The 12,380-nt window shown below is 51.2% G+C and overlaps 1 protein-coding gene across 1 annotated transcript in view; it reads left to right on the forward strand.

The window, feature by feature from the left end:
- The window catches only part of EVC (EvC ciliary complex subunit 1), a 52,554-nt gene that overhangs the window by 10,212 nt on the left and 29,962 nt on the right, over positions 1 to 12,380 (forward strand). Inside the window, 4 exon segments of the mRNA XM_029952450.1 lie at positions 3,470 to 3,568; positions 6,413 to 6,550; positions 9,268 to 9,441; positions 11,067 to 11,272. Coding sequence (XP_029808310.1) covers positions 3,470 to 3,568; positions 6,413 to 6,550; positions 9,268 to 9,441; positions 11,067 to 11,272 — 617 coding nt within the window.

The raw sequence follows: 12,380 nt of genomic DNA on the forward strand, positions 1-12,380 counted from the left end.
AGCTGTCAGCACAGAGCCCGATGTGGGGCTCGAACTCCCAAACCACGAGATCATGACCTGAGATCATGACCTGAGCCCGAAGTCAGACGCTTAACCAACTGCGCCACCCAGGCGCCCCTATTTTTATTTTTTAATGTTTATATCTGAGAGCCAGAGAGTGCACAGGAGGGGTAGAGAGAAAAGGGGACGTAGGATCCAGATACAGGGCTCGAACTCACGAACCGGGAGATCATGACCTGAGCAGAGGTCGGACGCTTAACTGACTGAGCCGCGCAGGCGCCCCAAGAGCACAGCATTTTCAAAGGAGTGATGACAGTGATAATATTCTACTCACCAGCTGATTGCTTGCTATGCATTGGGCCCTGGGTGCCTTACACAGGCGGTTAGCTCTCAACTTCACCACCGGCTGGAGAGGTGGGTGCCCTCATTACAGGAGGGGAAACAGGCACAGAGCGAAGGACTCGCCCAGAGTCGTCGAGCCTCGGTTGGAGCGGAGGTGGGCAGTCTGGCGCCTTGTTACTGGCCTGGGTTTTCTGAGGGGAGGAGGGGCCATCAGAACCACAGAAGCCGGAAGCACGGGTCTCCCACTGAGTCAGCGCTGGGTTCCAGCTGTGGGGGCGGGACCTGTAGGAACAAGGCAAGTTGTCAAAGAGGCCTCGAGTCCCGTTTCTCTAGTTGAGATCCGTCACCACGGGTCAGAGCTCAGAAGTGACTCTGGCCACAGAGAGACGGCGTCCTGTGCGGACCTGCGGGATCGTGTTGTTACAGCTGAACTGCGGTAACACCGTGGTTGGCCATATGCCCGTGACAAATCAGAACAAAAAAGTGGCTCAGATGGGGCACCCGGGTGGCTCAGCAGTTCAGCGTCCAGCTTCGGCTCAGGTCACCATCTCCCAGTTCATGGGTTCAAGTCCTGAGTCGGGTCCTGTGCTGACAGCTCGGAGCCTGGAGTCTGCTTCAGATTCTGTGTCTCCTTCTCTCTCTGCCTCTCCCCTGCTCATGCTCTGTCTCTTTAAAAAAAAAAAAACAAATCTGTTTTTTTAAATGGCTCAGACCAGATGGTTAGAGCCCCCTGGTGGCCCCTGGGGGAGAAAGGGGCACTAGGCTTGTCAGGAGGTGGAGGGAAGTACGTGTGACACTGTTCAAAGCAGAGTAGCAGAGATGAGAACACATTAGGGTGGGGGGGGAGGGGGGCCAAGAGAGGGAGCACTAGGACTAGGGATTGCGCCTAGTGCTGGAACATTCTCTGTCTTGGTTGTGGTGGTGGTCACATGAGCCTGTACTTGGGGTAGAATCGCGCGCGCGCACACACACACACACACACACACACACACACACACACACAACTGCATGTGACAGTGAGTGAAGTCGGCAGTAAGCTGCACTGGACCCATGTCACTTTTGGGATTTGATATTGTACTGTGGTGACATCATATGTCACCCAGAGGGAAGGACACTGGGGATCCTGTCTTGGTGTTCCTCCGAGCCCATACATTTTCCAGATTGAAAATTTTTTAACTTGAAAAGAATGAGGCAAGACGGGTACACATTACTGATTCTGTCTGGGCAGAAAAAGAAAATGGGTTTGAGCCCAACATCTTGAGAAAAGAATGTTACCTTTTGCAGTCTTGACCTCAGTGGATAGAAAGCCAGAAAAATCTTATGTTCCTAGCTCATCAGCATGGACAAGCATAGAAGGGTGGTGGAAAGTTCTGGGCTCTGTCCCTCATGACTGTCCCTTGTGACATGAGGCCAGCTTATCCAGATTTCTCCACCAAGAGTCCTTGTCTGTGAAATGAGCAAGATTGTACCAACCTCCCGCATTCTGTTAAAACCAAATGAGGTCATCTGTGTCTTAGCCTGGCACAGAACAGTGTCTAACAAACCTTACAACACGGGTTGCAGATATGGCCCTTGGGCACGGCTGCCTCAATTCTGTAACGGCAGAATCCAATATTCGCAAAAGAGATAGCATGGCCTGCAAACCCAGAGAGATTTACTGTTGGTAAAGTGGCCCTTTACGGAAAAAATATGTGCTAAGTCCTGCACTAAGAAAGTGCCTGACTGCACAGAAGTGTCTGACCTTCGGTGACAATGCAAAAGCAGTTCGGTAGAGGAGTGATGAGCTTCTCAGGAAATGACACTGCAGCAAATGGACGTCCAGAAGCAGACAGAGATGGACCTCAAGCCAAACCTCTGTGTCGTACAAAAATGAACTTAAAAGAGGTCATTGGTGTAAATGCACAATGTAAGGCATTTTGGAGGGAAAAAAAGAATAGAGGAGAAAATCTTCAGGATTTAGCCCTAGCAAACAGTTCTTTCTTGACACTGAAAATGTGACCTGCACAAGGGAAAACTAATAAATTGAACCTCATCAAACTTGAAAACTTCTGCTCTGCAAAAGAACCCATCAAGGATGAAGAGAAAGAAATATTCGCATCGCAAACCATCTATGGACAGAGGGCTCGTGCCTAACACCGGTGAAGACCGCTTGGACCTCAACAGAAGTGGGCGATCCAATTAGAAAATGGGCAAAAGACACGAACAGACATTTCACCAAAAAGGATATCCAGTTGGCAGGCACACACATAGAAAAATCAAACAGAAAGATGCTCAACCACATTAGCCATGTGGAAATGCCAATTAAAACCACAATGAGGTAGGGACTACACACCTGTCAGGATGGCTAAAATAACAAATGGTGACAATGCTAAACGCTGGGGAGGAACGCAAAGAAACTGAATCCTTTGTGGATTGCGGGCGGGAGTGTAAAATGCCGCACGGGAATTCAGGCAGTTTCTCACAAAACCTGGCAATTGCACTCTTGCACCTTTACCCCAGAGAAACTTACCATTCACACGAAAGCCTGCGCGTGGGTGTTCTTACCCGCTTTATTCATAAGAGCCCCGAACTGGAAATGCCCAGAGGTCCTAAAGTAGGTGAATCGTTCAACACATTGTGGAGACAGCACCTTCACACGTTCTGGGGTGTCCCCACTTGTGGGAGGGCACGTTTTGGTGTGGAGGGTCCCTCCGTCCATCGAGACAGGAGGCTGGAGCGGAGGACTTCATCCATCCCAGTTCCAAACAACTGTTCCTCTGATTCTTCTTACAAAGAAGCAACACTCCTTTGCCTTTTAGATTTTCTTGACTCGTAGGGAAATGGCAATGTGGAAGGAATGGCACACTTGGTAAGCACCTAATGAAGATTTCTGGAATCAGTGAAAGAAAACGAAGACAGTAGAGCGTACTCTTTAGAAGCTTCATGAAAATGCAATCCATTATAGACGTTTGCCATGCTTTATAATCAGATATTTTTCTATAGTAAAAATATGTATGTGTGAAGAGACAGAGAGATAGAGATGGGGAGGAGAGAGGGAGGGGCTGGGAGTGGGTGGAGGAAAGGAGGGAGGGAGAGAGATACCGTTTTTAAACCTTTCTCTCCATTATGTTTTCCGTCTTGGCAATAGATGTTTATTCAGATTTTAAAAATGTGCCTCCTTGATCTTCTTCCTAAAAAGAAGTCTGATGATGACTTATACCAGAGGATTCTTTCAAAACAAGAAAATGTAAGTAAGTCTTCAACCTGTATCTCAAGGTAACGTAATAGTAGTTTATTACAATATGTAAAACACGGCATCATATGAAACTATTTTTGTGCTTTCACATGTAAAAATAACTTATTTCAATATATGCCTTTTAAACACAATGCAATTATATAAAAGTATGTACAAATATAAAAATGACCATAGGTTATTAAAATTTGGAAAAATACTAAAAGCAGGAAAAAGAGGAGTGTTGGTCATACCCACTACTCGGAGAGAATCAGTTACCATTAGCTTCTGCCCAAGCTTGGGCATTTTTGTTTTTTTGATTTTTAATTATTTAAAAAAATTTTTAATGTTTATTTTTGAGAAAAAGAGGTGGGGGAGGATGAGCAGGGGAAGGGGCTGAGAGAGAGGGAGACACAGAATCGGAAGCAGGCCCCGGGCTCTGGGCTGTCAGCTCAGAGCCTGACACGGGGCTTGCCTTCACCAACCCCGAGACCATGACCTGAGCCGAAGTCCAACACTTAAATGACTGAGCCACTCAGGTGCCCCAAGATGGGGTATTTTTAAACACATCATGGGTTTATTGGTGACAGCTCTTTGTGCTACTTTGCATTACACTCCTCTCCATCTTCTACACGAAGTTTACGTTATTTTACATGCGGCGAAATGAGCCAGGGTCAGATGTTCTGGTTCTTTCTTTCACGAACTCTCCTGTGCCGTGGGACAATAATTCCGTGTTCTGGGGTCATGGAAGGGATAAGAGAAAGTGTATGAAGCATCAGCAAAGTAGTAGTTAGACCCTGAATACATAGAGCTACCATCAGCCTCGTTACGACCACAACAACCACCTTCAGCCTCATCGGGAGCAGCGTCCTCACCATCGCTACCATGTTATCCCCGCTGTCACCACCACCACCAGGATCATCACCACCACCACCATTTCTGCCCTCATAATCATTCTCATTACTGTCGTCACACCATTATCATTACCCCCACCGCCGCCATCTTCCTCGGTGCCACCGCCATGATACTTGGGAGAGTGGGAGGGAAGGTTGCTGACCCGCTCCTCGGGACTCCATGGGGAAGGGTACACCAAGACACCCCAGGGAGGACGCAGCACATCATGGTGGTCATCGTCAGTACCGCCTCTACCGGATCGTCCTCATAGGCAGCATGCCCGGTGCTTTTCACACAAGTGTTTGTTAAGTGTATTTATTTATTTTGAGAGAGAGCGAGAGCGCACAAGTGAGTGGGGAGGGGAAGAGAGAGAGAATAAGAGAAAATCCCAAGCAGGCTCCGTGCTGTCAGCACAGAGCCCAACCAGGGGCTCAATCTTGCGAATTGGGAGATCAAAACCTGAGCCAAAGTCAAGAGTCTGACGCTTAAAGGACAGAGCCACCCAGGGGCGCCTCACACATTATTTGATTCAGTCTTCACAACAGCCCTGTGAGTAGCCATTATTATTTGTTTCAGTTGAGGAGGCAGAGGCTGAGTTTAAATGACTCTCCAGTGAATACGTCACAATAATCATGGCGACACTGGGAATTACGCAAGTAATAACGGAGCCGTGTTACAGGCGAAGAGTAAGAGCTTTGTGGTCACAGACCCAGGGTCCCGTTCCACCACCAGCACTGGAATAGCATGGTGATCGCCATAGTGGCGGCTGCTTATCCAGAGGTGGTCTGGCCGAGTGCTTCCAGGGAGTACTTTTCCTTTAATGCTCATCATGACCCCTGACTTCTAGACAAGGGCAACAGGTGCTCAGACCGACGGCTGCTCTTGGGAGAAGAGCTGCATCCTGGGGGGCGTGCAGTTGGAGGTGCAGGTATCTGGGGTCGTTGAGGCTGAGGGAGGAGCCCAGCACCCCTCTTCCTACGGGGAAGAGACTGCAGACGAAGTACCCCAGCTCTCCGAATATCAGGCTCCCCATCTGGAAGGAGCCCGCATCCCTCTCATAGTGAGAGGGGTCTGAAATCACGCGTGACTTCACTGTGGACGCACAGAAGCCGTTTTCAGCAACATCATTTTCCCGAATGAAGCTGGAGCTGCCCCTGCACGGATTCCAGTTCTCCCAACACAGTCCTGGAGGGGACGGGCTCCTCCCACACCCCACGGCGGGACCTGAAGGACTCCGTACAGAGGGGCTTCTTCTCTTTCCCCCGTTCTGAGTTGATGAAGAGACAGAGAGTCAAGGAGACATGTACAGAGAGGTCGGCTTCATGACTGAGACAGGGCAGCTTGGAGGACACGGCTTAGCTGAGCAGTAGTTGAATCCCAGGACTAGCTAAATGCCTGCCTTGCCAGGGGCGAGGCTGGCCACCTCTGGCCTGCCCAGCACACCCTGAACCAAGGCCACTCTACAGCAGTGGCCTCCCCTGAATGGTCCACGCCCAAGAGGAAGAGGCTGGACAAGCTATGGGTGCCCACTTCCTGCTGTTCAACCCACCAATCACATTGCTTCACGCCTCCCCTAGGGTGTAGTGAGTATTCCTTCCCCACGGAAACCAGAGGAGTGGGGAAGAAGCATTCCCCCCTCAACAACACCCCAGATGTGATTTTCCAGGACTTCATAAGGAGTGAAAGACAGTATTTCATCATTTTTAAAAACTATATTCTATTGGGAGGGTGAGGAGCACAGAGGAAAAGAATCCGGTGTTCTTGAGGCTCTATATTTAATAAGAAAAGTGATTTCTATCATTAAACCTTAAGTAGGACAATGCCTAGAGCAGTTAATTATGGTGAAGAAATATTTTATGATAATGTGGTGAAAGATAAAGGATTTATTTTCTAGAATTTAAGATATATTAGATTTTTTCTTTGTTTATTTGCTTCTCCTGCCCCTCCCCCCACCATTTTTCCCAGGACTTGGAGGAATTAGAAAAAGGACTTCAGGCCAAACTGTCAAACACAGAAATGTTCGGGACTGCTGATTCTGAATACATCACTCTGGCAGACGTGGAAAAGAAAGAGCGCGAGTACTCTGAGCAACTAATAGATAACGTATGTGATGGATTCAGTTTTTTCCTGTATAAAAACCATGGTTTCCAGGACCGTTAAATTGGCGAGACTAAAGCGATGGCCCCTAGAAGCAGGTTTAATACTTGAATTCCCTGTTGCGCTCTGCCCGGAGCGACGGATATCCAGTTTCGGAAGTTCTGTGATAGAGAAGGTGTAATTAAGGGGCCGAGATTTACAGAGTTTCGTTTCCTTTTGTTTTTAATGAATGCCCCTTGTTTAAATTTCAGATTGAGCTTTTGATCATTCTCAGCAAAGACTGCTCTAACCCTTTATGTCATTACCGCCTGTGGATTAGAGCAGGCTGGCTGCTACCCTCTCCCTCCCCCGGCCCCCAAGGCATCAGAAAAGCAGGCTTCAAATTCTAGCCAGGTGACTTCCCCCCGCCAAAGTCCCTTTTCTTGCTTTTCAGTTCCCTCACCCCCGGGCCCTACATTAGGTGTTAAACAGACATTGTTTTGGCACCCAGGCCCTGCGCTGCACACTGAGGGTGCAGAATGAACTTAGACCTGGCCTTGCCCGAGAGATGCCCGGTCTGGTCCGGTGGGGGAGCGACAGGTGAGCAGGTGCAGACTTCAGAGCTTCCGAGTGTTGTGGTATATGAGAATACCGCCAGGCTGGGGTGCCTGGAGAGAGGAGTTCGCTGTACCCCAGCGTTAGGAAAGGCTTCATAGAAGAGACTCATCAAGAGGCTTTCTGGGAGAAGTGGGGGGAGGCTGGCCAGGAGATGCTGGCAGAGAAAGGAGCCGGAGGGGGGGTGGGCCGAGGCGCAGGCCGAGCGAGATAATGCCAGAGGTCTGGCCTGAGGGTTTTCATCTCGTGCCAGGGGAGGTGGGAGGCCCTGGAGGTTGGCAGCCGATGGTGATTGGGTCCATTTCTGTTTTGGAAGGACCGCTCGGGCTGCTGGGTGCAGGGGAGGAATGAGCTCTGGGGTGAGGGCAGGAGGAATTCCGTGAGTGCAACAGGGTAGGAGCAGAGGGGTAAGAAAGGGTGGGGGGGGCTGACAGAGGGGCAGATAATGAAGTTTGGGGGAGAAGAGGGGGTCGAGGATCCGTTCTATGGAAATCAGGACCCCAGAACGAGAGCCAAGTTGGGAGGGGAGCTGGTGAGTCCTGGCTTGACATCTTGAAGTAGAGATGCCCCAGGATGGAGAGCCCCCACTAAGCCTGGGTCGGAGGGCGCGGGGAGCGAGGATGTTCATGGCAGGAGATGGCAGAGGGAGGGTGCCCAGCCCGGATTCCGGGCTCCTCGGGCTCTCCAAAGCAATGGACCTGTGTGTCTATGTCTGTATTTCAGACAGATGATTCGTACTATACCCAGGATTCTCTGAAGTGTGGCGACCTCCAGCCACGGAGACGCCCCAGCCTGGGGTGTCTGTAGAGAGGGTGGGGAAGGCAGCCTGGTGCCTGGTCTTGGATCCTGCCAGCATTTAAGGCGGAGAAGTCAAGAGAATTGAGACAAGAAGGCAGAGCATGGACTCTGAGGGACCAGGAGAAAATCATGTCCGGGGCATCAAGGGGATCAGGAACGGGGTGGGTGCCCCAGCTCTCTGGAGCTGGAGGAGTGCCGACCATCTGTTTGGGGGTGTGTGGGGGGTCACGGATGATAGTCACGGTCCCTCAGAGCAGTCGGGAAGCAGGTCATGTGGTGGCAGGGACGAGAGGGAGGCTGGAAGTGTCACAAATGGCTGCCAGCGACCGGAGCAAATAGCGGGTGACTGAGTGCACAAGGGGCCAGTCTGCACAGGTGCCGGCTTCCTCTCGGCCCTGCCTGGCCACCGGGAGGGGGCTGCTCAGAGTGACTCAGGTCGAGTTTGTCTCCACCTTTCACCATTGCAACAAGGTCAGGGTGGGCTTCTGGTGCCACCGAGCCCCGACCTCTCCCGTACCCAGTGCAGCAAGAGGTGCCCAGACTAATTGAGTGTCTGAGAGGCAGAGCCACGGGGGAGAAAACCACCTTTCGGGGAGTTGAGTGGACCTGCACCAGCTCAACCCCCGCCTGCCGTCGGCTCCATGACCAGGGACCTCTGAGCCTGTGCCTGCATCCCGCCAGTATGCACTTCACCTGCAAATCAGATCCGTGAAGCATGGAGCCCGGCACTTAGCTGCATGCGGTAATGGGAAGGTGTCCTGACCGCCGGTGTCACGGTTCCCACAGCTCTGGGCGGTGGGCGGGGCCCCTCGGTGACCCCCACCTCTCCTCCCGAGGAGATGGGGGGAGGGGGAAAAGATTGCAAAGCAGGATATTTTCACGGCGGGCATCATCTCTGCCATATTGCCGTTTGTACTTTTAGGGCAAAAACTAAAATGTAAGTGGCCATTCGTGCTTTTATTTCCAGAACACATTTAATCCCTTCCAGAGATCTGGAAGCTTCCAGGAGCTCACTGTCAAATCTCACGCGCCCCCCAGGCAGCAATCATGGCCTGTTGAGGAGTCTTTAAGCTGTTTACGCAGGGCGATCTCGTTGGGCCTGCTTCCCTATCAGCAGAGCTCTGGTGTTTGCTGAAAAGCCGCCTCAAAATGGAAATGGACGGGCACTGACAACGCCCGAGGAGGACCCTCGCTCAGAGTGCGGAATTGTTTAGCATCTCAGTCTGTGATAAGGCAGGAATTGTAATTCTCAGGCACGAGCCATCTAGCTTTATAGCTTTCTTAAATAAGTTTTCTACACCCACCTCTTGCTTCTCATTCTCGTTTCACAGATGGAAGCTTTCTGGAAACAGATGGAAAACATCCAGCCCTTTCTTATGGACCAGTTTAAGTGTTCCAGCTCCAAAGCCCGGCAGCTCATGGTGACGCTCACGGAAAGAATGATTGTGGCCGAAGGGTTGTGGCGTGACTCTCAGGATTTGCAGGCGCTGGTACGCTGGGCGGGGGTGGGGCGGGGGAGCACGAAGATACTCACTCTAGGGAAGGGGAGGCCAGAAGCTTGATGCCCCGTAGAGATCGCGTTGAACACCTTTAAGCATCCATCCGTCCGTCCATCCATCCGTCCATTCATCCCTCCATCTGTTTATTCATCTATCCACCCATCCATCCATCCATCTAGCCATCCATTTGTCCCTCTATCTGTTCATCCATCTGTCTGTCCATCCGTCCATCTGTCCATCCGTCCACCATCCATCCATCCATCTATTTGTCCCTCCATCTGTCCATCATCCATCCATCCATTTGTCCCTTCATCCGTCCATCCATCCATCCATCCATCCATCCATTTGTCCCTCCATCTGTCCATCCATCCATCTGTCCATCCATCCATCCATCTGTTCATCTATCCACCCATCCATCCGTCCATCCATCCATGTGTCCATCCATCTGTCCATCCATTTGTCCCTCTATCTGTTTATCCATCCATCCGTCCATCCATCTGTTCATCTGTCCATCCATCCATCCGTCCATCCATCCATGTGTCCATCCATGTGTCCATCCATCATCCATTTGTCCCTTCATCCGTCCATCTATCCATCCATTTGCCCCTCCATCTGTCCATCCATCCATCTATCCATCCATCCATCCGTCCATTTGTCCCTCCATCTGTCCATCCGTTCATCTATCTGTTCATCCATCCATCCATTCATTTGTCCCTTCATCCATCCCTCTATCCATCCACTCACCCATTCCTATGTGGAGATGCTGGCCAGCTCTGTGTTACTGCACCATAGAGCACTGGTTCTCAGTCTTGGCTGCACATTGAAGTTACTGGGGAGCTTTGAAAGGATTGGTACTTGGGTCCCAGATGGGTCCCCATCCCAGAAATTCTGACTTAATCAATCTGGGGTCTGTAGAGCTCCAGAGGGGCACAGTGGGTAGTCATTGTTGACTCCCACTTGCGTGGACATCATTTCCCTTCCTGATGGCTCTGAGCCACATGAAGAGCTTTCAAGAAATGCCTTTGCCCAGACCTCAGGCCCAGAGATCCAACCTGATTGGTCTAAAGAGCCCAGTACTGGCTGGTTTCAAAGCTCCCCAAACAATGCTGATACATAGTTGGAGCTATAACTCACTTGGTATCTGACTTTGAACTTAGGTTCAGCCCTTTGAAGCTGTGTGATGTTGAACCAGTTACTTAACCCTCCTGAGCCTCAGTTACTCTACTTACAAAAGAGCAGTCCTAGGAGTTTCTGCGCATAGGGCCCCGGGAAGTGCTCTGTGACCCGCAACACTCTAGTCACTGTGGGATTTCCCTGAGGTGGTTTTGGCCTTGCCCTGCTGTGTGCAAGGCCCACGGCACACGATGTACCCACTTCCCCCTTCCTCTGACCTTGGAAACTCAATAGTTAGGTTGCAGACCTGTGCACCCGCCCAGGTCACACCCGGCTCAGAAACCTGAAGCAGGTACACCGTCCTTGGCTCAGAAGCTCAGCAGGTTAGATCCACGGAGCAGGCCCTGAGGCTCTCCCACAGTCCCACAACCCCTCGGCTCCGGAGTGTGGGCACAGACCAGCGGCATCCGCGGCCCGGAGAGCCTGTCAGAAAGGCAGCGCCTCCCCGCCCCCATCAGGAGACGCATTTTCACAAACGCCCGCGATGCAGCCGCCGAGAACATACCGTCGTGTCCACGTACAAGTTCCTTTCTGTCCTCGGCGTGCTGGACGGCGGGCACGGCAGGTGCTCCCGTCGAGCCGAGCCACCCGCTGGGGTCCGCGTGCTGTCTCATGACGTCACCGAGCCCAGCAACAAGCCTCGAGCTTTGCCTTCCAAACCCTTGTGAGTTAGATTTTAATTTGATCAGGCTGCCGATATTAATGCCGATCAAGAGAGAGAGACTTTTATTTTCCCTCTTTTTTCTTTTTATTTAATTATTATTCTGCCAACAGGATATTGATGCAGAAAAAAAATCTATCCTTAGCTGACTTCAGCCCAAGTATTAGCCAGTAACTTCCACACAGGAAAAAGGGAAAGAATGCTCCAGGCTATCAACATGCCCCTTCTCTTGGCCAACATTTGATGGCACCTACTTGTGCGCCTCCTTCTGTTAGGAACTGCGTCACAGACTCGAGCTAGAGACCTGAGTTCACACCACAGTCTGGCTGCTTGTCAGCTGTGGGATGACCTCGGGCAGGTTATTAACCTCAGTGTGACTCAGTTGCCTCATCTGTAAAGTGGGGGTCAGAAGAGTACCTGCTCTGAGCATGTTAGAGGGTGGATAGTACGTGAGGCCGTTAGGACAGATCCAGGCACATGGGAGGCACACGCGGAGCGCTGTGGCCCGGGCTATTGGATCTGTAATGTGGCATCACAGAGTGTCAGACTGGTCGGGTCCTGGAAAGGGCCCAGAGGTCGTCAGAATCAGTTCCCTGGGATGTTTGACAAAAAGGCCATGCCGAGATGGGGGCACCTGGGTGGCTCCGTCGGTTAAGTGCCTGACTTTGGGACGGGTCATGATCCTGCGGTTTGGGGGTTCAAGTCCCATGTTGGGCTCTGTGCTGACAGCTCATAGCCTGGAGCCTGCTTCAGATCCTGGTGTCTCCCTCTCTCTCTGCCCCTCCCCTGCTCACACTGCTTCTCTCGCTCTCAAAAATAAATAAAACATTAAAAATAGTTTATAAATAAGCCACACCAAGAGCGATGTGGGGGCTTGTAGATAATTATGCTGGCAGCTTGCTTTCATGAGCACTTACTATGTTCCAGCTGCTACTTTAAATTCTTTACATACTTTAATTTACTTAATCCTCACAGCAACTCCGTGAGTCCTGGGCCCCAGGAGGACCCAGTGCCCAGGCTCTGCAGCTCGGAGGGGCCAAGCCAAGTCCTAGCCCAGGCACCTGTCAGGGACGCTGTTACACTCTCAGAGCAAGGGGAACCCCTCGCCTTC

This window comes from Suricata suricatta, chromosome 1 (genome assembly GCF_006229205.1).
Source record: "Suricata suricatta isolate VVHF042 chromosome 1, meerkat_22Aug2017_6uvM2_HiC, whole genome shotgun sequence".
Lineage (NCBI taxonomy): Eukaryota > Metazoa > Chordata > Mammalia > Carnivora > Herpestidae > Suricata > Suricata suricatta.